The 23,121-nt window shown below is 39.7% G+C and overlaps 1 protein-coding gene across 3 annotated transcripts in view; it reads right to left on the bottom strand.

Moving 5' to 3' along the window:
* Window positions 1-5,668, bottom strand: part of SLC25A14 (solute carrier family 25 member 14) — a 29,218-nt gene extending 23,550 nt beyond the window's left edge. The window contains exons 1-3 of one of the 3 annotated variants that reach the window (XM_019427007.2): window positions 5,421-5,535; window positions 5,044-5,290; window positions 17-110 (exon numbers count right to left, since the gene is read on the bottom strand). In XM_019427007.2, coding sequence (XP_019282552.1) covers window positions 17-110; window positions 5,044-5,118 — 169 coding nt within the window. In that variant the 5' untranslated portion in view covers window positions 5,119-5,290; window positions 5,421-5,535. Of the gene's footprint in view, window positions 1-16; window positions 111-5,043; window positions 5,395-5,420 lie in introns of those variants that run through there. The other 2 variants (XM_019427005.2, XM_053891430.1) reach the window with 2 other exon arrangements.
* Window positions 5,669-23,121: the final 17,453 nt, after the last annotated feature.

Raw genomic sequence — 23,121 nt, 5'->3', positions numbered from 1 at the left:
GTTTTCACGTTCTTACCAAACTCAGCAACAATAGAGGCAAGGCCGCCATATACAAAGGGTTTCCAATTCAGACCAGACATCTCATGGCTTACAGTGGCACTTTTCTGGGGCTAAAAATAAACACAAATCAGAACAAGGCACAAGAGTGAGGAGCATTTGTTAGTGTTTGATCACATTATTTATATCAACAAAATTAGTAAATGAAGCAGATGTAGAGGAAAAACCCTACCAAGTGGAATGAAACAAAATGGGGGATCCTGTTTTATGTACTAGATGATCATGAATGTGTTCTTTACTGCCACTCTGTACGGGTAGGCGTGCAATTCCCTCAAAGATCAACTTGTGCCCTTCTTTCTCTAGTTTCTTTAATGTTATCCATAGCCCCACCCAAAGAAGAGGTTGTCCATCCAGCACAACCAACTTAGACATTCAGCTAGACAATTACAAGTGAAGGAACCTGGAGTTCAAATTATATAGGCTGAGGCATCTCATAAAAGCAGTTCATGGTATTCAGTTATCTTGATTCAGGTGCAAAGCAAAGGCTGACACCACTACCCTCTCATATTCCTAGCCCTCTCATCTCTCCACTAAACTGCAGGGTTTTAATTCATCTAGCTACTTCTAGCTATACACAGCTTCTCCCCACAAAGCCCAAGCTGAGCTAAGTATCTTTTCATCTTCTTCTGGTTCCCAGAGGAATGAAAATAATATAAATGATGTCTGTCTTCTCCCTGACATTTAACTTACATTCATCTAGTGACTCTTTTTCCTTGGTCTTTTTAAAGCACATACATACAAATAATGTTTTTCTTTCATGTTCTGACTTTTTAACAATGTATTCTACTCCCAGTCCCCTTGCCTTCTTCCCCATCCCACCCCCAGTAGACCTGTCATCTTCAATCTTTTCATTTTTGTTTTTCCTATCACTCAGCTATTTCTCTTGGATTCTTTTCCCCACAGTTCTGCCCTCTAGATCAGTGGTTTTCCAATTTTATGTGCACCAGGATAATCTAGAAGAGAGATTAAAACAGAGTGTTGGGCCACCCTCAGAATTTCTGATTAGTGGTCTGGGTCCTGCCTGAAAATATGCAAGTTTCCAGATAATGCTGGTGCTTCCATCCTTTAAGAACTACTACTGTTCTATGCATTGCCTCCTAAATCCTGGTCCAGCTGGAAGTAATCTTTTAAGATGGACTCTCAGATTTCTTTTAAATATTCCTTTTTCAGAACTTCACAGTACATATACTATTGAATTTCAAAAACATCTCCCAATGTTTTATGGTCAGGAATAAAGACTCTGAAGTAAGACTACCTAAGTTCAAACCCTGACACTACCACTTACTAGCTCTGTGACCAAGTTACTTAACCACTCTATGCCTGGGCTTTCTGAACTGTAAAATGGGGATAATTATAAATCCTATATTACAGGGTTGTTGTGAAAATTAAATGATATATGTAAAATACGTGAAAAAGTACCTGCCACCTAGTTCAACTTTTTTTAAGTTTATTGTTGCATGCTCTTCAGACTGAGCCAGCCAGGCGCCCTCTAGTTCAACTATTAGCTATTATCATTACTACATTTTGAAAAGTACTAAAATTTACATTTTAGCAGATATTACTTACTGCCCACCTCCCCCACAGCCCAATCTGAGGTTAGCACCATTGAGTCACAGTCTCTTTTTAGAGGAGACAAGGTTTTGCTTTATTTCCCCAGAAGGAAATCTCTGTAACTAAGCACAAATGAACAATTTCCCAAAAGAGGATAGCAAACATGCAGACAAATGTTTTAGTTAGAGGCCACAAATAATTATGGAATAATTATGGATTATGGAATAATAATTATGGAAATAATATTCCATAATTATGGAAACTTCCTTTCAAGCTTAGTAGGATCAGCCAGGCCATCTGATATACAGAGTCGGGAACAGATAGCTCTTTGGGAGGAAAATTATTGAAACGAATTCTGGAAAACAAAGCAGCAATAGGCACTTCTAGTACCAGCTACAGTCTGAAATGAGTCTTGAGTACTAAATATTATCTTATTAACATTTTCAGTTATGCGCACATTTTATTACAATTAACAGTAACACATGACACACACAGCGAGAGGGGAAGCATGGAAAAGCAAGGACCATGACATATCCCCTCTCTTAGTTTGGTCAATGGAGAGGGCATTTTCCCCCCACAATTTAGAGATTTCCCAAAACAGTCAAGCATTTCAAATGGCTGCTATGCTTCTCTCCAAAGCTTTCTTTTTACAACTTCTTTCAATTCATCTCATTACAGAGAAAGCCTCTATCGGAACTTTATTACCTGCTACCCAGACTTTTAATAAGGAAGATGTGCTCAGGGAACCATAATAATAAATCAGTTAAAGGCAGGGGGCAGAGCCATAGCAGGGAATGGAATCTCAAGTCAGTCGGCCCAGTGGTTCCTTAATGAAGTTTTTACAATTCTGAGATGAAATAAAGAAAATAAGGGCACCTAATACCTTTTTCTTCAGCCAAATGTATTTAAAGGACTATCTATTAGGAAATCCTGTTCTTCCTACTCCTGGAGCATTTTTTAAAATCACCTTTCTTGTATGAAATATAGTTGGTAGTTGACTTTGTTTAGTGCCTTTCTTAGCAAAATAAGACTGGCTACCTTAATTTATGGCTCCTCTCCACACTTTCATTTAAATATTATTGATCCATGAAATCCAAAATTCTGAGGACCACTGGCCAAATTTGACACTGCTACCACTGTCACCTCCCCACCCCCATCTGACAGTAAAATCCCTTTTCCTCCAATGTTAGGAAAGAATCTTGTTACAAAAAAGTCCTTTATCATCTTTAGTTAGGTCTGATTTTAAACCTTCTTTCCTCGTACTGAGCCAAAAGTCTGCCTTCCTCTAGTTTTCACCCATTTGGGGAGGTAATATTAAACGAATGTATTCTTTTTCCCTACAGGGTCCTTCAAGTATTTAAAGACAGTTATCATGCCCTCCTATATCTTATCTTTCTCAGGGTAAATACCCACAATAGTTTTCATCACTCACTATATTATACTTCAATTACTACAGCTGAAAATGGCAGTCATTTTTGTGAGACCATATCACACTACTGAATCATTAAAATGTCACCTTAAAACCTTTAAGTCTGCATACATGTCATGTCATACCTATTCCACAGTTGTGCAATGTTTTTAGAACCTTCATTCACCCCCTTCTATATCTTAATTTCAGGCACACAGGATGAGGCTTATCTTCCAGTTGCTCCATGTTATTTTTCTCTTAACTAGCTAAGATCCCTGAAGGCAAACACCATGTCTCACAGTACTTTTCATAACCCTTAGAATAGCTTGCACAGAATTGGGTACACATCTATTAAATACTTGGTTGGTTCCCGTGTAATATCCTTTATCAATGTATGCAGTGTGTACGTAAAAGATTATGTGAGAACTTAGAAAGTTAACTTGCTGGACCAAAGCAATGCTACACTCTGTAAACAACATTTTGTTTTTGTTGATCGTCAGAGGTTCTCTGCCTAATTCTCTTCCATTGATTTTGTTGCAGAGAATTACTTGTGTAAAAGACCCCAAGCACACTAAAAATGATTTTTACTTGTGAGGGCTATCCCCAGATATGGATAAAAGGAAACAAACCACATCTGAATTAAAACAGAAACCTTAAATATTTATCGCATAAAGAAGCCAATGAAAATGTATTTAAAATGCAAACGTGTATACTGAAGTCTGACTAAGGAAAATCTGATAGCCTAGAGAGTGGAAGAAAGTCCTAGAATACAAGTTACATAGCCCTACATTACTCCAAAGATCTGGTCAGAAAAATCTTGAGTGTTTTTCTCACTTTCTCCTTTTAAAAAGAGTAGGCATTATAGATACTCAGACTTGGGAAGTAATAATGGAGAATGAAGCAAATATTTATTGAAAGCATACAAAATGCCCAAACCTGCAACATGCTATGAGTATAAACCTCATGTTAAAAAAAAAAAACAGAACACATGCTCTAACATCAGGACAGTATTTATCATTCAACCTATCTTTCCTGGATAATCAAGGAGATTGGGGTGGGGATAAAGTTGTATGAAATTCAGTACTTGCCTTTCAAGAGCTTATAGTCTGGTGGAAGAAATCAAAGTTGCTCATTAGAGAAAAAATTAAGTATTAAATTACATAGTACAAACTGTAAGAGCAGGAGCATGGTAAAGGAGACAATCAGCATGGGCCTGAATAATTTGAAAGGCTTGTGGAGATGAGAGAACTTAAAATGGGCCTTGACAGAGTACAGGTAGAATCAGGATAGGTCTAGGTAAGGGAGGGGTGGAGGAGGAAAAGAGGATGAACAGAGACACAAACATGGTGGGGGGTGGGGGTGGGGGGACACAGCATGTGGAGGCAGGCATCAGCATAGCTTGTTCTGAGAAGGAATAGTGCAACCTAACCTGAACAGAGAATTCTCTTAACAGATTGATAAAATTATCAGACAAGAAGTATGATAAAGAAACAGGCTGAAAGGCTTGAAACCAAAATGTGTGTTTGGCAGGGTGGGAGGGAGGCTGTAAGTTTTTGAACAGGGAAGGGACTTGGGGAAATCCACATTTTAGTTAGCCTACTCAGGCCGCCGCAAACAGTGGATTCCAAACAGGATAGGCAAGGAAACTAGCTTAGGATGTTGTGAAGTAAAGCAGATAAGATGCTTGTTGACAATGAGGTTAGAGATAAACTTCTAAAATGGAGACACAAAGGAACTTGATGATGTAGGGAATGAAGACAAAAGTTCACGATAACTCTAAGCATCCCTAGCCTGGAAAAAAAACAAGGAAACACTGACAGCAAGCTACAAACGTCCCTGCTGTTTGTTACCTTATCTGAGAAACTAATTCATGTTGAGAATAGCTGTCATCCCAATTAGTTAGCTGAACTGCATTTTAATAGATGCCTTCAATGCCTTGACCTCAAAGAGTGGCAGGGGGTAGAAACTGAAGGGGAGCATCTTTTAACAGCATCCCTCACACTAACACAATGGAGGTGTTTGCTTACTCCGCTTACAATCACGGCCGCCGTTGCAAACTTCACCCTTAGAAAAATTAGGATTATTCCAGGAAAGATACCCATTCACCCTCTGGGTAGCAGGATCTTGCCAGTTCCTCAGCTGTCAGAGCGAGTTCGTGGAGAGAAGGGAGGCGCCTGAAGAAGGCGGCCTCCCAAGGGGGTCGAGGAAGCAGGGTTCAATCGAAGAAGTAAAACCACCGATGCCAGAAGAGTGAAAGACAGGGAAGGGACTCGGCTGAGGGGAGAGAGAGATCAAAGGACCGTTAAGCCCCTCCCAGGCCGGGAACCAGGCCAGCCCGGCCCCGCGCGGCCTGGCGCGGCCCAGCCCCGCTCCCCAGCCTGGATGTCCAGGAGCTCCCCCTCACCTGCTCAGGCTCAGCGGACGACTGGGAAGCCGAGGCTCCCACAGTCGGAAGCGGCACCGCAACGCCAACCCGGAAGCATTGAAACCAACGGAAGTAACCAAGCTGTCGCCTCGGCAACGGTGGTGGCTCCGGCATTCCAACACCGCCTCCTCAAAGCCTAGAAAAGAAGGCGCAAAATGAGAGGCGGGAACTACAGAGGTCTAAGAGGGGGAGTCGAGCAGGCTGCGGGTGCAAAGGCTCAGAGAGGGCAACCTGACTTTTGGGATGTGTAGGGAGAAAGAAGGAAGGCGTGACGATTTGGCAGCTTCTGCAGTTCACGTGCTCGCCAGTTGGGGGCAGACATGTCGCCTCGTTCCCGCGTTACCAGGCAACTGGCGCGTACCAGGACTACGGGGGGGCGGGGTTGCGGCGCGTACTAGGAGCAGGAAGGGGGGGTGGCGACGCGTATAGGACTAGGAAGGTGGGGGCAAGAAGAGTGAGGCCAGCCAAACCTAAGGGACGCGAGGGGCCTGCCGACCGTAGTGAAGGGGTGGGGCAAGGCGCCTGCGCGCAAAGTACGAAAAAGGAGGGAAAGTTAGGGGGGCGGAGCAAAGGAGTTAAAAGTAGGAAAATGAGGGTAAGGAGTGAGCGGTATTTAATGCAGTGTCCGAAGTCGTTAAGAAAATAAAGATCAAGTAAGTAAATAAACCTCAGCACCGACTAGACGCCAGGTATTAGCGACTGAGGACTCAGACTCAGGCCCTGTACTCAAAGCACACGATTGAGAAAAAGCAGATTGGAAACAGAAAGTGGGACCACAAAAAGAGTCTTGAGAGTAGAAGTGCTGACGGGGGAGTCCAAGCTAATCCGTACCTCACAACCAGCCGGAGAATGACGAGCGAGCGAGCAGGTTGACCAAGCCCACTGACCAGCTTCTGGCCCCCTGGTACCAGAAGGAATGGTTGCAAAGCACCCTGGGTAATTCTGTTGGCCAATGGACTACTTTTGATTTTCAAACCTCGCACGCGAACGTTCCGAAATCACGCGAGGATACGAAACAACAGGGCTTATGTGGTGAGTACAAGGAAAAGCGGGTAAATGCCAGGAACATCACATAAGTGATTGTTGAATTAACAATCACATAAGTGATTGTTCAATTAATACTTGGAACACCTTTGTTGTGAAAGGACCTTTCTCATTGTAGTTAACACCTTGGTTTTTACCCCTATTAAAAAATTTCTTCGGGCAGCACACATAATACCACCTGATGTACAATGATTACCAAGCATGAGGCAAATAGCTTCATGTGCAGACAACTACTCAATGAGACAGGTACTATTATTTTCCCCTTTTGGTAGATGAGAAAACTGAGGTCTTACGAAGTTACTAGAGTAACTTGGTAATGGCAGAGCTGGGATTCAAATTTGGGTCTGACTCAAGAGCCTAGGCTCTTAATGACCATACTATACTGATTCAGCTTTAATAATTCCCTTGTTACTTTCAAACACTTTCTTACTAAAAATAGATAATATAAAAACCATGTGCATGCATTACAAAATTTGAATTCCCTTCCATTTACATCTAAGCAAAGCACTCCCTTCTAGCCAAACAGGCTCATAGCTTAGAATCCCTATTCGGAAGAACTGTACTCTCACCAATGATGTGAAGTCTATGTCTCCAGTGGGGACCTGGTCTTGTCCCTCACATCCAGGTCACCGAACCTTGTAGAATTTAGGCCCCCTCTGTGAGCAAATCACCCAATTTTTCTACAAGACAGCACTTTTGCCTCCTCAGCCACTGCTACCACCAGCTAATCTCACTGATCACCTAGATAAACCTGTTAAAAAGGAACTTTGTTTTCAAATGACTTATTTTAAAAGTTCTACAATAGATGAATTTAAAATAGCATTTGTAGCACCATTATAAACACATACCACACTTTTATTTAACACATTTGCTATTTGCTTATTTTATTTTCAACATTTTTCTAAAACATACAAAAGATCTAATCCTCATTATCAAAGTTGGCTATTTTCCTTTTTAATTACCTTCTATTTGTAGTCTCTATCACACAGACCAGTATTTAATTATACTCTGTCTTGTGTTATGCCTGAATTCTGATATCTCCAAGAGATAAAGTATTGAAGAAGATAGAATACTGGAATCTTCAAGTTGGAAGGAGATTTAGAGGTTGCTTCTATAATATTCATTATGAACAGTTATTCAGTCTCTGTTAGAATACTTCCAGTGTAAGTACACATCACAAGTCAGCCATTATACTATTTTTATTCAATGACACAAGAGAGTGAAAAGGCAAGGTACAATCTGGGAAAAGAGATTTTTAATCCATATGTCCTACAAAATCTCACATCCATTATAAATAAAGAACTCCTAAAACTCAGCAATAAAAACAGAGACACCTCAGGGCACTTGGGTGGCTCAGTCTGTTAAGCATCTGACTCTTGATTTCAGCTCAAATCATGATTCCAGGATTGTGGAATCAAGCCCCATGCCAGGCTCTGCACTGAGCATGGAGCCTGCTTAAGATTCTCTCTCTCCCTCTGGCCCTCTCCCCGACTCGTGAACATGTGCTCGCTCGCTCTCTCTCTCTCTCTAAAAAAAATGTTTTAAATAAAAAGAAACACAGGCAACTCAGTGTGTATATAGAATATCATTCAATCATAGAAAAGAATGTGATCCTGCCATTTGTGACAATATGGATGTATCTAAAGGGTTTTATGCTAAAACAAGTCAAAGACCAATACCATATGATTTCAATTATTTTTTTAAGTTTAGTTATTTATTTTAAGAGAGAGAGATCAGGGAAGGGGCAGAAAGAGGGAGAGAGAACCCCAAGCAGGCTCCGCAGAGACCAATGTGGGGCTCGAAACCACAAACCATGAGATCACGACCTGAGCCAAAATCAAGAGTCAGACGCTTAAACGATTGAACCACCCAAGTGCCCCTGATTCCACTTATATGTGGAATCTAAAAAACAGGGGAGCATGGGTGAAACAGTCCGTTAAGTGTCTGACTTCAGCTCAGGTCATGATCTAATGGTTCATGAATTCCAGCCCCAAGTTGGGCTCTGCGCTGACAGCTCGGAGCCTGGAGCCTGCTTCAGATTCTGTGTCTCCCTATCTCTCTGCCCTTCCTCGGCTTGTGTTCTCTCTCTCTCACACAAAAGCAAATAAATAAGCATTTTAGAAAAAAGGAATCTGAAAAACAAAAAAACCCAAAGAGTCATAAACACGGAGAACAAAACTGGTGGTTGCCAGAGGGGAGGGGGATGAGGGAATGGGCAAAATAGGTGAAAGGGATTAACAGGTACAAACTTCCAGTTATGAAATAAATTACTCACGCAGATGAAAAGTACAGCATAGGAAATATAGTCAATAACATTGTAATAATGTTGTATAGTGACAGATGTAAGTACACTTACCATGCTGAGCAATGTGTAAACATATACAATTGTCGAATCACTGTTATACACCTGAAACTAATATAACATTGTATGTCAGTTCTACTCCAATAATTAAAATTTTTTTCAGGGCACCTGGGTGGCTCAGTCGGCTAAGTGTCCGACTTCGGCTCAGGTCATGATCTCACAGTTCATGAGTTCAAGCCCCATGTGCTGTGCTGACAGCTCGGAGCCCAGAGCCTGCTTCAGATTCTATGTCTCCCTCTCTCGGCCCCTCCCCTGCTCATTCTCTCTCTCTCTCTCTCTCTCTCTCTCTCTCTCTCTCTCTCTGAGTAAACACTAAAAAAATAAATAATCTGAAAAAATTTTTTTCTTAAGTCTCCGTGAAAAAAAAGACAGGAAACTCAATTTTTTTAATGGGGAAAATACTTGAAACACACTTCATAAAAGAGTACGCCCAAATGATCAATAAGCATATGAATAAGTGTTCAGTATTATTAGGCATATAGAAAATTAAAATTAAAATCACAATACAAACCCACCAACATGGCCAAAGTTAGAAGGACTGACAAGAAGGGGGTTAGTGGAAAGCATCTCAAATTCTTTTACACTGCTGGTGGAAGGCTGTATTAGTTTTCTATTGCTGCATAAAAAATACTGCCACAAATTTAGCAGCTTAAAACAGCACACATTTATTGTCTTCTGGTTTCTGCAGATTAGGAATCCAGGCACATCTTAATGGGGTCCTGGGCTCTGGGTCTCACAAGGCTGCAATCAAGATGTTTTTATCTCAAGACTTGATTAGGAAAAAATTCACTTCCAAGCTCACTCAGGTTGTTGTGAAATTCACTTCCTTGCAGCTGTAGCACTGAGGGCTTCAGTTTCTTGCTCGATGTTGGCCAGAGGCCACTCTCAGCTCCTGAGGCTGTCCCAGTTTTCTGCAACATGGCCCTTTCCATGGGCAGTTCACAATATGGCCACTAGCTTCTTTCACATCAGCAGAACGAGAGCCTAAGATGAGGTTTCATCAACACAGAATTTAGCGGGACAATTATTTTCCGTGATGAAGTCTACACCTATTTTTCAAAATTACAGTAGCTTCTTTTTCAGATTATAAAAAAGTACATAGTCATCATAAAACATTTAAACTGTACACAGAAGTGGAAAGAACGTAAAAAATCACCCCAAAACCAAATACCCAAAGGCTACTACTCTTAACAGTGTGGAGAGCCTCCTTCTAGCCCTCTCTCGGGACATACACACATAGTTACGCTATCATTCTTGTGATGTGCACGTTTCTGTCCCATGCTCCTACAGGGTGGCCTTGTGCTGAAGTCAGTGTCTCTGCTACCTCTTACCTATGGTCCTCCCACATTTCCCCTATTTTAAAAGTTATGTATCTTTATAGAGGGAAAGGGAAAATATAAAAACCATAAACAAGAAGATAAAAATGCAAAAGAAGTAAAATAAAACGTAAACATCACCCCCACTACACAGATAACACCATTAACATTTCTATGTGTTTCCTTCCAGTCCCCTCAACTACCCAGGTATCACCATTAACATTTCTATGTGTCTCCTTCCAGTCTCTCCATCTTTTACATAATTGTATACATACCTCATAAACCTTGTCTTACCTCCTGGCTTCTCACAAATCTCACTCCCTCACTCCTTCCCTTGCATCCTGGACAGCCAACCTCTCCCTCCATTTATCCTTCTTATTAGCTTCATGTTCTTCCCAGGGTACCAAAACAAGAAAATCCTCTTCTAATCCTGTGTCACCCTCCAGATACTGCCCAATCACCTTCCATTCATAGCCCTTTAAAATTTTTAAACAATATTTTACTTAACCCAATATATCCAAAGTAATATCATTTTGGAACATAATCTGTATAAAAACTATTGAGATATTTCACAGTTTATTTATATACTAAGTTTTTGTGTATTTTACACTCACAGTTCATCTCAGTTCAGACTAACTTTCCAAGTGCTCCATAGCCACATGTGGCGAGTTGGCCACCATACTGAGCAGAAGAAATCTAATTCATTGCTCCATCTGATAGATGATTACATACCTCCCCCAACCAAAAATCATCTAGTGTTCTGCTATTCAAATGTGGCCAATTAGTAGCATCAGCATCACCTGGAGCTTGCTAGAAATTCAAAAATCTCAGGCCCCACACAGGACCTATCTAAATTAGAATCTGCATTTTAGCACTATCCCCAAGTGATTCATTTGTATTTGAAACTTAAGAAGTCTGGTCTGCCTTCTATTAAACACTTCCAGTAGCAAGGAACCCCCAATTCCATCCCCAACGAAGCCTGCCCCTTCTTTAAATGGTTGTAATTATTAGAAAAACATTTCTTCTTTATTGAAGATTCCCCGTAAGCCTGGCATTGTGCTAAGAACTTCACATCAATTATCCATCTCATTTAAGCCCAACACTCTATGAGATAGTTGCCAATTTTGACTCCTTTTGTTGTGGTCACTGTTTATTGTGATAAAATATACATAATCATAAAAATTTACCATTTAACCACTTTTAAGTGTACAATTCAGTGGCGTTAGCTACATTCGCAATATTGTGCAACCTTCACCACTCTCCATTTCCAGAACTTTCATCATCTCAAACTGAAACCTATTAAACAATCACTTCCAAAAAAAAAAAAAAAAAGAGGTTAGAGTGGGAGAGAGCCAAAGCGTAAGAGACTCTTAAAAACTGAGAACAAACTGAGGGCTGATGGGGGGTGGGAGGGAGGGGAGGGTGGGTGATGGGTATTGAGGAGGGCACCTGTTGGGATGAGCACTGAGTGTTGTATGGAAACCAATTTGACAATAAATTTCATATATTTTTAAAAAATAAATAAATAAACATTTCCACATCTCCTCTCCCCCCAACCCCTGATAACCATCATTCTTTCAGTCTCTAGGAGTTTGACTATTCTAGGTACCTCTTATCAATGAAATCATACAATATTTGTCTTTTTGTGTGATTTATTTTACTTAGCATGTTTTCAACATTCATCCATGTTATACACTGTATCAGAATTTCCTTCCTTCTTACAATAATTATTCCTTTGTATGTATGTACCACATTTTGTTTATCCATTCATCTACTGATGGACATTTCGGTTGTTTTCACCTTTAGGCTATTGTGAATAATGCTGCTATGAACAGTGGTGTACAAGAATCTGAGTCCTCGCTTTGAATTCTTTGGGGTAAATACCTAGGAATGGAATTGATGGATCATATGGTAATTCTATATATTTAACTTTTTAAGGAACCACCAAACTGTTTTCCACAGCAGCTGCACCATTTTATCATAGCCTTTAAAAAAACAGTTGTTGTGGCTATTTTTCAGATCAGAAAAAAATTTTTAACCCTTTTATGAAAACTGGAATACAGAGAGAAAAAAAGATTTTTAAAAAATTATAATCCCATTATCCAATGAAACTCTTCACATGTTCATACAGATTCTTCCAGGATGTATCTTTATGACAATTGTTCCTTAAAATAAAGGTTTTGGGGGTGACTGGGTGGCTCAATCGGTTAAGTGTCTGACTCAATTTCGGCTCAGGTCATGATCCTGCAGTTCATGGGATCAAGCCCCACATCGGACTCTGCCCTGTCTTGGTGGAGCCTGCTTGGGATTCTGCCTCTCTCTCTCTGCCTCCCCCTGCGCCCCCAACCTCTTTCTCAAAAGAAATATATAAACTTTTTAAAAGAGAAAGGTTTTGTTACCATGGAATTCTAAACATGCTTTCGAAGGAATATTTCAGAAGTGTACTTCCCTTAAAAATATACCATTTTTCATATAATATGCAGCCATCAGAAATTATGCTTCTGAGAAGTATGCAATCATAATGAACTTTATCTTCTATTGAATGCCTCCTTTTTTCCAGAAAGTCACCCATGCTGACTCTAATCCTCACTACAACCTTGTGTAGGCTTTACCACTGGATGGACCAGGTTTTGCCAGCTGTGTGGTCTTGAATAAGTACCCAACCTTTCCATCCTTAACTTTCCCCAGCTGTGAAAACAAAGAACCTACTAGCGCCAACCTCTGGGGTTACTGAGCATTCAAATGAGACGATCCGCATAAGGCATGTGGAACGGAGCCTGGCTAGTCATAAGCACTCAGGAGATGTCTATGTTCATCAAGTAAATTCGGGTTGCCCTGGCAATTTAAACACGAAAAATGAGGTGCAACCATGACAGTACTCGAAGAACGTGTAGCTGAACACTTTGATAATCCTGGGGGTGGGGGAGACCTTCTAAGCATGCTATCAGAGGCAGAGACATCAAACAAAGAATTATTGGAACCAGGGGCACGTAGGTGGCTCAGTCAGTTACGCATCCGACTTTGGCTCTGGTCATGATCTCGCGGTTTGTGAGTTCAAGCCCCGCATTGGGCTCTGTGTTGACAGCTCGGAGCCTGAAACCTGCTTCAGATTCTATGTCTCCCTCTCTCTCTACCCCTCCCCTGCTCACGCTCTTTTTCTCTCTCTCTCAAAAATAAAGAAGCATTAAAAAAGAAGAATTAGGGGCGCCTGGGTGGCTCAGTCGGTTAAGCATCCGACTTCGGCTCAGGTCACGATCTCGCGGTCCGTGAGTTCGAGCCCCGCATCGGGCTCTGGGCTGATGGCTCAGAGCCTGGAGCCTGCTTCCGATTCTGTGTCTCCCTCTCTCTCTGCCCCTCCCCTGTTCATGCTCTGTCTCTCTCTGTCCCAAAAATAAATAAACGTTAAAAAAAAAAATTAAAAAAAAAAAAAAGAAGAAGAATTATTGGGGGCACCTGGGTGGCTCAGTCGGTTGAGCCTCCGACTTCAGCTCAGGTCACGATCTCACAGTTTGTGGGTTTGAGCCCTGCATCAGGCTCCGTGCTGACAGGTTGGGGCCTGGAGCCTGCCTCGGATTCTATGTCTCCCTCTCTCTCTGTCCCTCTCCCGCTCGTGCTCTGTCTCTCAAAAATAAATTAAAATGTTTAAAAAAAATTAAAAAGAATTATTGGGACCAACCACACAATAAAAATCATGGCTGAAAACACCAAGAAGTTAGAAGATAAGCAATAATGGGGGGGGGGGGGATGTAACTAATTTGACAGACAAAAGGTCTTTAATATACAACAAGCTTTACAAATTAAATAAATACAAACACTTAAAGGTATTTTCGTAGAAAAACAGGCAAAGGATAGAAACAGTCAAGCAAGGGAGTCCAATGTGGCCAATTTATGCATGGGGACATTTTGATGAGCCCCACCGGCACAGCCGCTGTGACGCAGCCGTCCGTTCCAGCCGTCTCCATCACAGTGCACGCCCCCACCTACCCTCTCTCCCCAGCCTGCAGTCCAGAGGACTCTCACTTTGTATTTTAGTGCTTTCTGCACTATTTACATTTTCTTCTACAAAAGTGTTACTTCTAATCATAAAAAATAAAAATAAAAAATCTTTTATACAGCGTAAACCTCCAAGGAGAAACTAAAATCATCTTCATAAAAGAAGTTTTATGGTATTAAATATAATGTTTGCATACTCTAATCCTGAGAGAAAAGTTGGGAATTTCGTTGAGCATTTCCTCTACGTCTGGAGCTGAGACTAAGGAATCTTTTGTGCTTTAAATACTTTCCTTCCCCTCCATTCAGTGTCAGATAGATAGGTAGGTAGGTAGGTAGACAGACAGACAGACAGACAGTTGCAATTTATTCATCCATTCACTGGATAGGTACTTATGGAACACCTGTCGGGTGCCACGCATCGTGTTAGGCACGGGGACCTAGCAGTGAACTAGAAACAGTCCCTGCCCCCTTGAAATAGACAGTCTGGTTGGGGGAGGGGTGAACAGAAAGGAAGTCGATATTCAGGTGGATGACATATTGTCAGGTGTGAAGAAAAATGAAGCAGGGAAAGGACACAGAGAATGGCAGGGGCTGCTGTTTTGGATTAGTCAGGAAGGCCACACTATCTAATGTGCTTTTTGTGGAGAGGTGTGAAGGAGGTGAGCGAGTGAGCTATGAGGATTTCATTCCAGGCAAAGAGAACAGTAACAGCAAAGGCCCCGAAGCAGGACTGAGCCTGGTGTGTTTGATGAACCCTGAGGTCACCAGGGTGGCTGGAGCAGGGGGATGAAGGGGGACAGCGGTAGGAGATGAGGTCAGAGAGGTCATGAGTGGAAGGAGATCAGGTAGGGCTATGTATATCATGGTAAAAACTTTGGATCTTCTTTTTAAGAGTCTGGAAAGGTTGACATAATCAGGAGAAAGCAAACCTACAAAACATAGAGGTGTCTATCCTTTATATTTTCAAATGAAAAAGAGAGTAATTCCCATTAAAACAAATGACTCCTAGTTATATGTGATTATAGACCAAATGGTGCCCAATCCCTAACCATCCTTTACTCCCCCATCACTGAGACCTTAACCTCAGATTGGCAGAGTTTAGCAATAGGGATTTGGGTGTTATGAGGAAAGAGTTAACAGAGCAGGTCTGGTGGCTTACTCCTTGTCTGTCTCCAGGAGAACCATGAGAGACCCTTAGGCAACCCATGAGGATCTAAGTGTTGTTTTTAACACCAACGGATTGATGATTTTGTTGTGTACACCTACAGTAATAGGCCATGGCCATGCTATCTTGTTATGATTACTTTGCACAAACATGAAGATTGATGATGTGAACCTGGTTTCATTGTTGGGGTCCTGAATCTCCTGGTCATGGCCACTCGTCAATAAGATGTACATATGTGACCAGCCTTCCCATCTATGATCCAAAACCTGAGACTCAAAATGGTCTTTACTGGACACAGATATTTCATGTGTATCCCTGAAATTCACTGCTACAAGACACTGAAAGAGAAATTAGAAAGTATTTTGAACTAAATGAAAATGAAAACACAACCTAACAAAAGCTGTGGGCTACAGCTCAAGCAGTATTTAGAAGGAAATTTATTGCCCTGAATTCCTATATAAGAAAAGAAGAAACAGCCTCAAATCAATGACTCCAGCTTTGATCTTCAGGAACCAGAAAAATAAGAAGAAATGAAACTCAAAGTAAGCAGAAGAAAGGAATTATTAAGGCAGGGGCAGAAATCAATGAAATAGAAAACAGGAAAAAATAGAGAAAATCAATGAAATCAAAAGCTGGTTATTTCAAAAGATCAACAAAATTTATTAACCTGTATCCAGACTAATCAGGAAATAAAAAGGGAAGACACAAATTACCATTATCAGAAATAAGAGCAGAGATATCACCATAGATCTTCCAGACAACAAAATAAGGGAATATTATAAACAACAAACAATATAGGAAATTTAGATAAATTAGACTTCTTCAAAATTTTTAAATTTTTGTGCCTCAAAAAAAATTAAGGAGTGTCAGGGTGGCTCAGTTGGTTAAGCACCTCTTGATTTCAGTTCAGGTCATGATTTCACGGTTCATGAGTTTAAGTCCCTCATCAGAGGCCACGCTAACAGCACTGAGCCTGCTTAGGATTCTCTCTCCCTCCCTGTCTCTCTCTGCACCTCCCCTGTGCTCACTCTCTCGCTCTCTCTGTCTAATTAAATAAACTTAAAAAAGAAAAAACTAAAATAAATTAAAAAATAGACATTTTTGAGCCTTAGAAGACACTACCAAGAAAGTAGAAAAACAATCCACAGAAAGGGAGAAAATATTTGCAAATCATATATCTGATAATAATTTTAGTATCTAGAATAAATAACTCTCATAATTCAACAGAAAGAGAAACAATCCAATTAAAAATGAGTAGAGAGATGGGGTGCCTGGGTGGCTCAGTTGGTTAAGTGTCCAACTTTAGCTCAGGTCGTGATCTCACAGCTTTTGAGTTCTAGGCCCGCGACAGGCTTTGTGCTGATAGTTCAGAGCTTGGAGCCTGCTTCAGATTCTGTGTCTCCCTCTCTCTCTGTCTCTCCCCTGATCACACTCTCTTTCTCTTTCTCTCAAAAATAAATAAACATTAAAAAATAGAAAAAAATGAGGAGAGAGAGAGAAGGACGTTATATGATTATAAAGGGGGCAGGGGGAGCACTTGGGTGGCTCAGTTGGTTAAGTGTCCAAGTCTTGATTTTGGCTCAGGTCATGACCTCACAGTTCATGAGATAGAGCCCCATGTTGGGCTCTGTGCTGACACCATGGAGCCTGCTTGGGATTCTCTTTCCTTCTCTCTCTATCCTTCCCCCACTCACTCTCTCTCTCAAAATAATGAAATATTTTATTTTTTAAACATTTTTAAAAATTAAAAAATAAAAGGGGGGGTAAATCTTGCAAGAGGACACACAATTCTAAATATTTATACATCTAATAATAGCTTCAAAACATATGAAACAGAAACTGATAGAATAGATATGAAAGGTGGCATCTGGGTGGCTCAGTCAGTTAAGTGTCCGACTTTGGCTCAGGTCATGAACTCGCGGTTGGTGAGTTGTGGGGCTCTGTGTTGACAGCTCAGAGCCTGGAGCCTGCTTCGGATTCTTTGCCTCCCTCTCTCTTTGTTCCTTCTCTGCGCTCTCTCTCTCTCTCTTTCTCTCTCTCTCTCTCTCAAAAATAAAGATTTAAAAATTTTTTAAAAAAGAAATGAAAAATAAACAAATACACTCTTAGAGATTTCAACATATCTTTCAATAATTGATAGTAAAAGTAGACAGAAAATCAGTAAGGATATAGAAAACTTAACACTGTCTGCCAACTTGACCTAATTGAAATTTATAAAACACTCCAATGAACAACAGAATATACATTCTTTTCACATGGCTAGGGAACGTTTACCAAAATAGACCATATTCTGGGCCACAAAACAATTCACAACACATTTAAAAGTATTAGAATTATAAAACTGTGTGTTCTCTGAACCCAATGAAATTAAATTAGATTTTACTAGATTAGATTAAATTATATCAATAAAACAAAGATTTCTAGAAAATGCCTAAATATTTGGAACCTGAGAAACAAACTTTTAAATAACACAGGGGTCAAGGAAGAAATCAAAAGAAATTATAAAGCATCTGAAACTGAATGAATATGAAAACAGCAAAAATTGTGGGATGGAGATAAAGCCATGGTTAGAAGAAATTTTATGGCAGTAAATACTTATATTAGAAAACATTAAGGATCTTGAAACAGTGACCTCAAATTTCACCTTGAGAAGCTAGAAGACAAAGGACAAATTAAACCTAAAGTAAGCAAACTTAAACCTAAAGTAAAGACAGAAATCAAACACTGAAAATTAAAAACAACAACAACAACAAAGAAAAGCCGGTTCTTTGAGAATGTCAGTAAAATAGATAAACCTCTAGAAAGATTGACCAGGACCCAACTAACCAATATTAGGATTGAGAGAAAGAACAGAAGTTATAGATCCTATAGATACCACAATTAAAGACGTTATAAGAAAACAAAGACCAATACCGCTCATAAACTTAGATGCAAAAATTCTTGGGGTGCCGGGGTGGCTCAGTTGGTTAAGCGTCCAACTCTTGATTTTGGCTCAGGTCATGATCCCATAGTTCATTAGTTCAAGCCCCAAGTTGGGCTCTGCACTGACAGTACAGAACCTGCTTGGGGTTCTCTCTCTCCCTCTCTCTGCCCCTCCCCTGCTCACTTTCTCTCTCTGTCTCAGAAAACAAACTTAAAAAATTCAAAAATTCTCAGCAAAATTTTAGCTAATTGAATCTATATGTATAAGAGCTACTTCATCATGACCAAATGAGGTTTATCTGAGGAATGCAAAGTAGGTTGAACAATCAACATCACTATAATTCACCATATTAACAAAAGAATAAAGGAAGAACATATCATCATCTCATTAGACATAGAGAAAGCAGTTGAAAAAATGCAACATCTTAGCATAAAATCTCTTAGCAAAGTAGGAATAAAAGGAATCTTCCTTAATCAGAAGAAAGGTAACTACAAAAAACCTACAGCTAAATCACATTTAATGATGACAGAGTGAATTGAATGCTTTCCCCCTAATATTGGGAACAAGGCAAGGCTATCCACTTTTACCATTTCCATTCAATATTATACTGGAGATTCTAGCCAAGCCAGTAAGTCAAGAAAAAAAAATGCATCTAAACTGGAAAACCTTAAGGAGAGGAAAACATTAACCTCTCATTAGTCATGGATGATAAGTTGTCAAAACATAAAATCTTCCAGAATGCATAAACAAGCAACAACTAATAAGTGAGTTCCACAAGGTTGCAGGAAGTCAATATACAGGAATCAACTGTATTTTTACACATTAGCCACGAACAACTGGAAATTAAATTTTTTAAAGCATCAAAAACATGAAATACTTCAGGATAATTGGGTTAAAAATGTCCAAGTCTTATACACTGAAAACTACAAAAACATTACTAAGAGAAATTAAAGAAGAATTAAATAGAAAGATATACTCTACTCATGGATTGGAAGACTCAATATTAGTAAGATGGCATTCCTCCACAAATTGATAAATAGATTCAACAAATACCAACCAAAATCCTAGGAGACTTTCTTGTAAAAATTGACAAGCTGATTCTAAAATTCATAACTGGTATGGAAAGAACCTAGAATAATAAGCAAAACAACTTTGAAAAATAATGACAAAGTTAAAAGACATACTACCTGGTTTTAAGATTTATTATAAAGGTACAGTAATCAAGACAGTAGTATTGCCAGGATAGAGACACAACCAATAGAACAGAATAGAGGGTCCAGAATAGAAGGTACAGGTTGCATATATGGTCACCTGATTTTTGACCAAAGTGACAAGGATATTTTCAACAAATGATGCTGTCAAAATTGGATAACCTTATGCAAAAAAAAAATAAAGTTTGACTCATTTTATGTCATATATAAAAATAAACTAACAATCAACCTTAGACCTAAAGGTGTTAAAATATTTCTTGAAACTCTTATGTAGCAGTTAAACTTAATCTGATATAGAGGGATTCCATCATGTAAAAAAGATGTGAAGAATTATATTCCTTTCCTAAAGATTTGGAATTTAAAATAACCAATTAAAAACTGATAAATTCAACAATAAACAAATCTCTTTAATTTTGTTTAATCCAGTAACACACAAATGTATTTGATCATGGAACTCTTTATTTGCACATTAGTAATATTCTATGAAACACACTTTGGAAATCATGATTTTGTTCAACACTTTTGCTTTACTTGTGAGGAATCTGCTACCCAGAGACAGCAACTCACTTGACCAAGACCACTTGTCTCCAGGCATAAATTATCTGCTCTTTGCATTATGCAACAGATTATCATTTTCACTAGGTATGGGATGTGTCTTGAAGGTTTCAAAAACAAGTACTGCTTCTGTTTCTGTGCTTGCACTACTCCAAGGGCTGTTCCTATTATATAGCACTTGTCATCATATAGTACAGTAATCTGTCTTCCCCATTAGACTGAACACTCCCTCTGCCCAGAGAATGTGGACTGATCATTTTTGTTTTGCCCAGGTGGTTCCAGTGAGTAGAATATAGTGGAATCTCAGTAAATGTTCCATGAATGAAAGGACTTGGGATGGTTAAAGGACTTCCATGTGAATAGCCCAAAAACAAGAGTACAGACATCCAAGAGAAGAGTAGAGGACTCCAAGTTGGACAAAAAGATACTGAGGAAAAGTGACATATGGGAGAGAGGCAGGACTGGAGAAGTATTAGGAACAGTATTCGAACAACAAGGAATCAAGAAAGTGGACCCAATGAGAAGTAGTGGTATCACCAATGGAGAGAAGGTATTTGGCTCAGGACAATTAGTAGATTATTGCATCATCTCTAAATACTTATCTATTCTAGATGCCAAGAAAATGCTCTGCTCCATGCAAAAAAAAAGAAAAAAGAAAAAAGAAAAAGAAAAGAAAAATAGCACATTATGACGTAACCACATTAAAATACTTATTTCAGGGGCGCTTGCCTGACTCAGTCAGTAGAGCATGCAACTCTTAATCTCAGGGTTGTGAATTCAAGCCCCACTTTGGGGTGGAGCCTACTTTAAAAAAAATCGTTAATTCAGGGCGCCTGGGTGGCTCAGTCAGTTAAGTGCCCACCTTCGGCTCAGGTCATGATCTCACGGTTTATGAGTTTGAGCCCCGTGTCAGGCTCTGTGCTGCCAGCTCAGAGCCTGGAGCCTGCTTCAGATTCTGTGTCTCCCTCTCTATCTGCTCCTCCCCTGTTCCCACTCTGTTTCTCTCTCTGTCAAAAATAAACACTAAAAAATTATTTCAGTTGGATAGCACTGAACATCTATCATAAGTATCAGTTCAATGCGTAGAGCGAAATCATTTCAAGCTGGTTATTCTCAAAATAAAAATAGTAGAATATATGAAAACACAATTACATCGCAAAAAGAACTAACATTGATCATGACAAGCTCTTGGTATACATAAACTCATTTAGGTCTCTCAACTACGTTGTGAGGTAAACATCTCCCCACTGGTTTCAAAAAGATTTGAGGAACTAAAGCATCTTCTAAGAACCTGCATTCTGTCATCAAAATCTGGGTTGCCCCAATTTTTCCAACAATTTCCAAAACCAAAGTTGTTTTAATGTGGTGAAATTCTCCAATGCCCCAATTTTTTTTAATGTTTATTTATTTTTGAGAGATAAAGTGCAAGCAGGGGAGGAGCAGAGAGAGAGGGAGGCAGAGGATCTGAAGCGGGCTCTGTGCTGACAGCAGAGAGCCCGATGCAGGGCTTGAACTCATGAACCTTGAGATCATGACCTGAGCTGAAATCGGACACTTAACTGAGCCACCCAGACGCCCCTCCAGTGACCCCAATTTTATAAAAAGAGTTTGATTTCCCTGACTTACATAATTTCTTGTTGAGCAGCTAAAAACGATAACACGTGCATCATCTTATTCAGGACAAACTGTAGGATTTCAAAACAGCTGCCTCTCTAAGGAGCATCCAAGACTTCTTAAGAGTTACTAATATGGGTTCTGTATCAAAATCAATTTGTAACTTTTCATTGGAAGAGAAGAAAAAGAGGAATGAATGTTTATAGAGTGCTTAAGAAATTCCAGATATTGTGCTAAACACTTTAAAAAGTTTCCTGTATATAATTCTCATACCCTCCTTATGAGATCAAATGGACCTTGCTTCCGGAATGCTTATAAAAAACTGTGAGTTTTAAAAGTTAGAAAAACAAAGGACAGGGGCATCTGGGTGGCTCAGTCCGTTAAGCCTCCAACTCTTGGTTTCAGCTCAAGTCACGATCATATATGGCTTTGATGGTTCGAGCCCCACATTGGGAGATGCTCTAGCAGTGCGGAGCCTGCTTGAGATTCTCTCTCTCTCCCTCTCTCTCTGCCCTCCCCCCACTCGTGATGTCTCTGTCTCTCTCAAAATAAATAAACTTTAAAACAAGAAAAACAAAGTACACAAATAGGATAAAAATTTAATAATGGAAATTAGTCGTAAATATGCAGAAAGTAAACTTAAAGACAGCACTACTACAAAAATAAAATCTAACTTTACTTTTTATTTATTTTTATTTTTTTAATGTTTATTTTACTCTTGAGTGAGAGAGAGACAGAACACGAACAGGGGAGGGGCAGAGAGAGGGAGACACAGAATCTGAAGCAGGCTCCAGGCTCTGAGATGTCAGCACAAACTCATAAACCATGAGATTGTGACCTGAGGCGAAGTCAGACGCTTAACCAACTGAGCCACCAGGAACCCCATAAAATCTAATTTTAAATCTAAATTTCTACTTATTTGTCTCACTTATTTCCTTAACATTTTAAATAACAGTCCACAAATATAAGGCAAATATATTAAGTGATACTATTACCTAACACCACTTGGAAATATTAGTTATGTTCTATTCTAGAAAACCACTTACATGAGAGATTCTAAGATTAAGTTTGAATTGTAAAGTTTTGCTTATGATCTCCACTTTGGAAAAAAAGTAAATCTCATTACATTTACATTTACATGGATGCAGTCAAAATCGTGTCCAATAACTCTGCCGCAGGAAAGATTCATTATAACACAGTTCTATAGAGCAGGTATTGGTCCTGCCTCCTACCCAGCAGTCAACAACAAAATCCAACCCATTAAAAGTAAGGGCAGGCCCTCTGGTTTCAGCTGATATATTTTTTGTCATTAGTTATTACCTCCCTCCCCCATAAAATTCCAAAGCAGTCTTAAAATAAAAGTGCCCCGCTCAAATGGCTGGAAATTCTACCTCTGTACTGGCTTTCCTATAACTGACACCTTTCAGGTTATCATCAACTATATTAACATGATCTTGGGAGGGGAATGGAAAGGTATGTTGAAAAAAATATTTTTTT

This window comes from Panthera pardus, unplaced genomic scaffold (assembly GCF_024362965.1).
Source record: "Panthera pardus isolate Hobbes unplaced genomic scaffold, ASM2436296v1 HiC_scaffold_27, whole genome shotgun sequence".
NCBI classification, from domain to species: Eukaryota; Metazoa; Chordata; class Mammalia; order Carnivora; family Felidae; genus Panthera; species Panthera pardus.
Note: the sequence above shows the minus strand (reverse complement) of the source record. Positions and strands in the feature narration are given on the sequence as shown.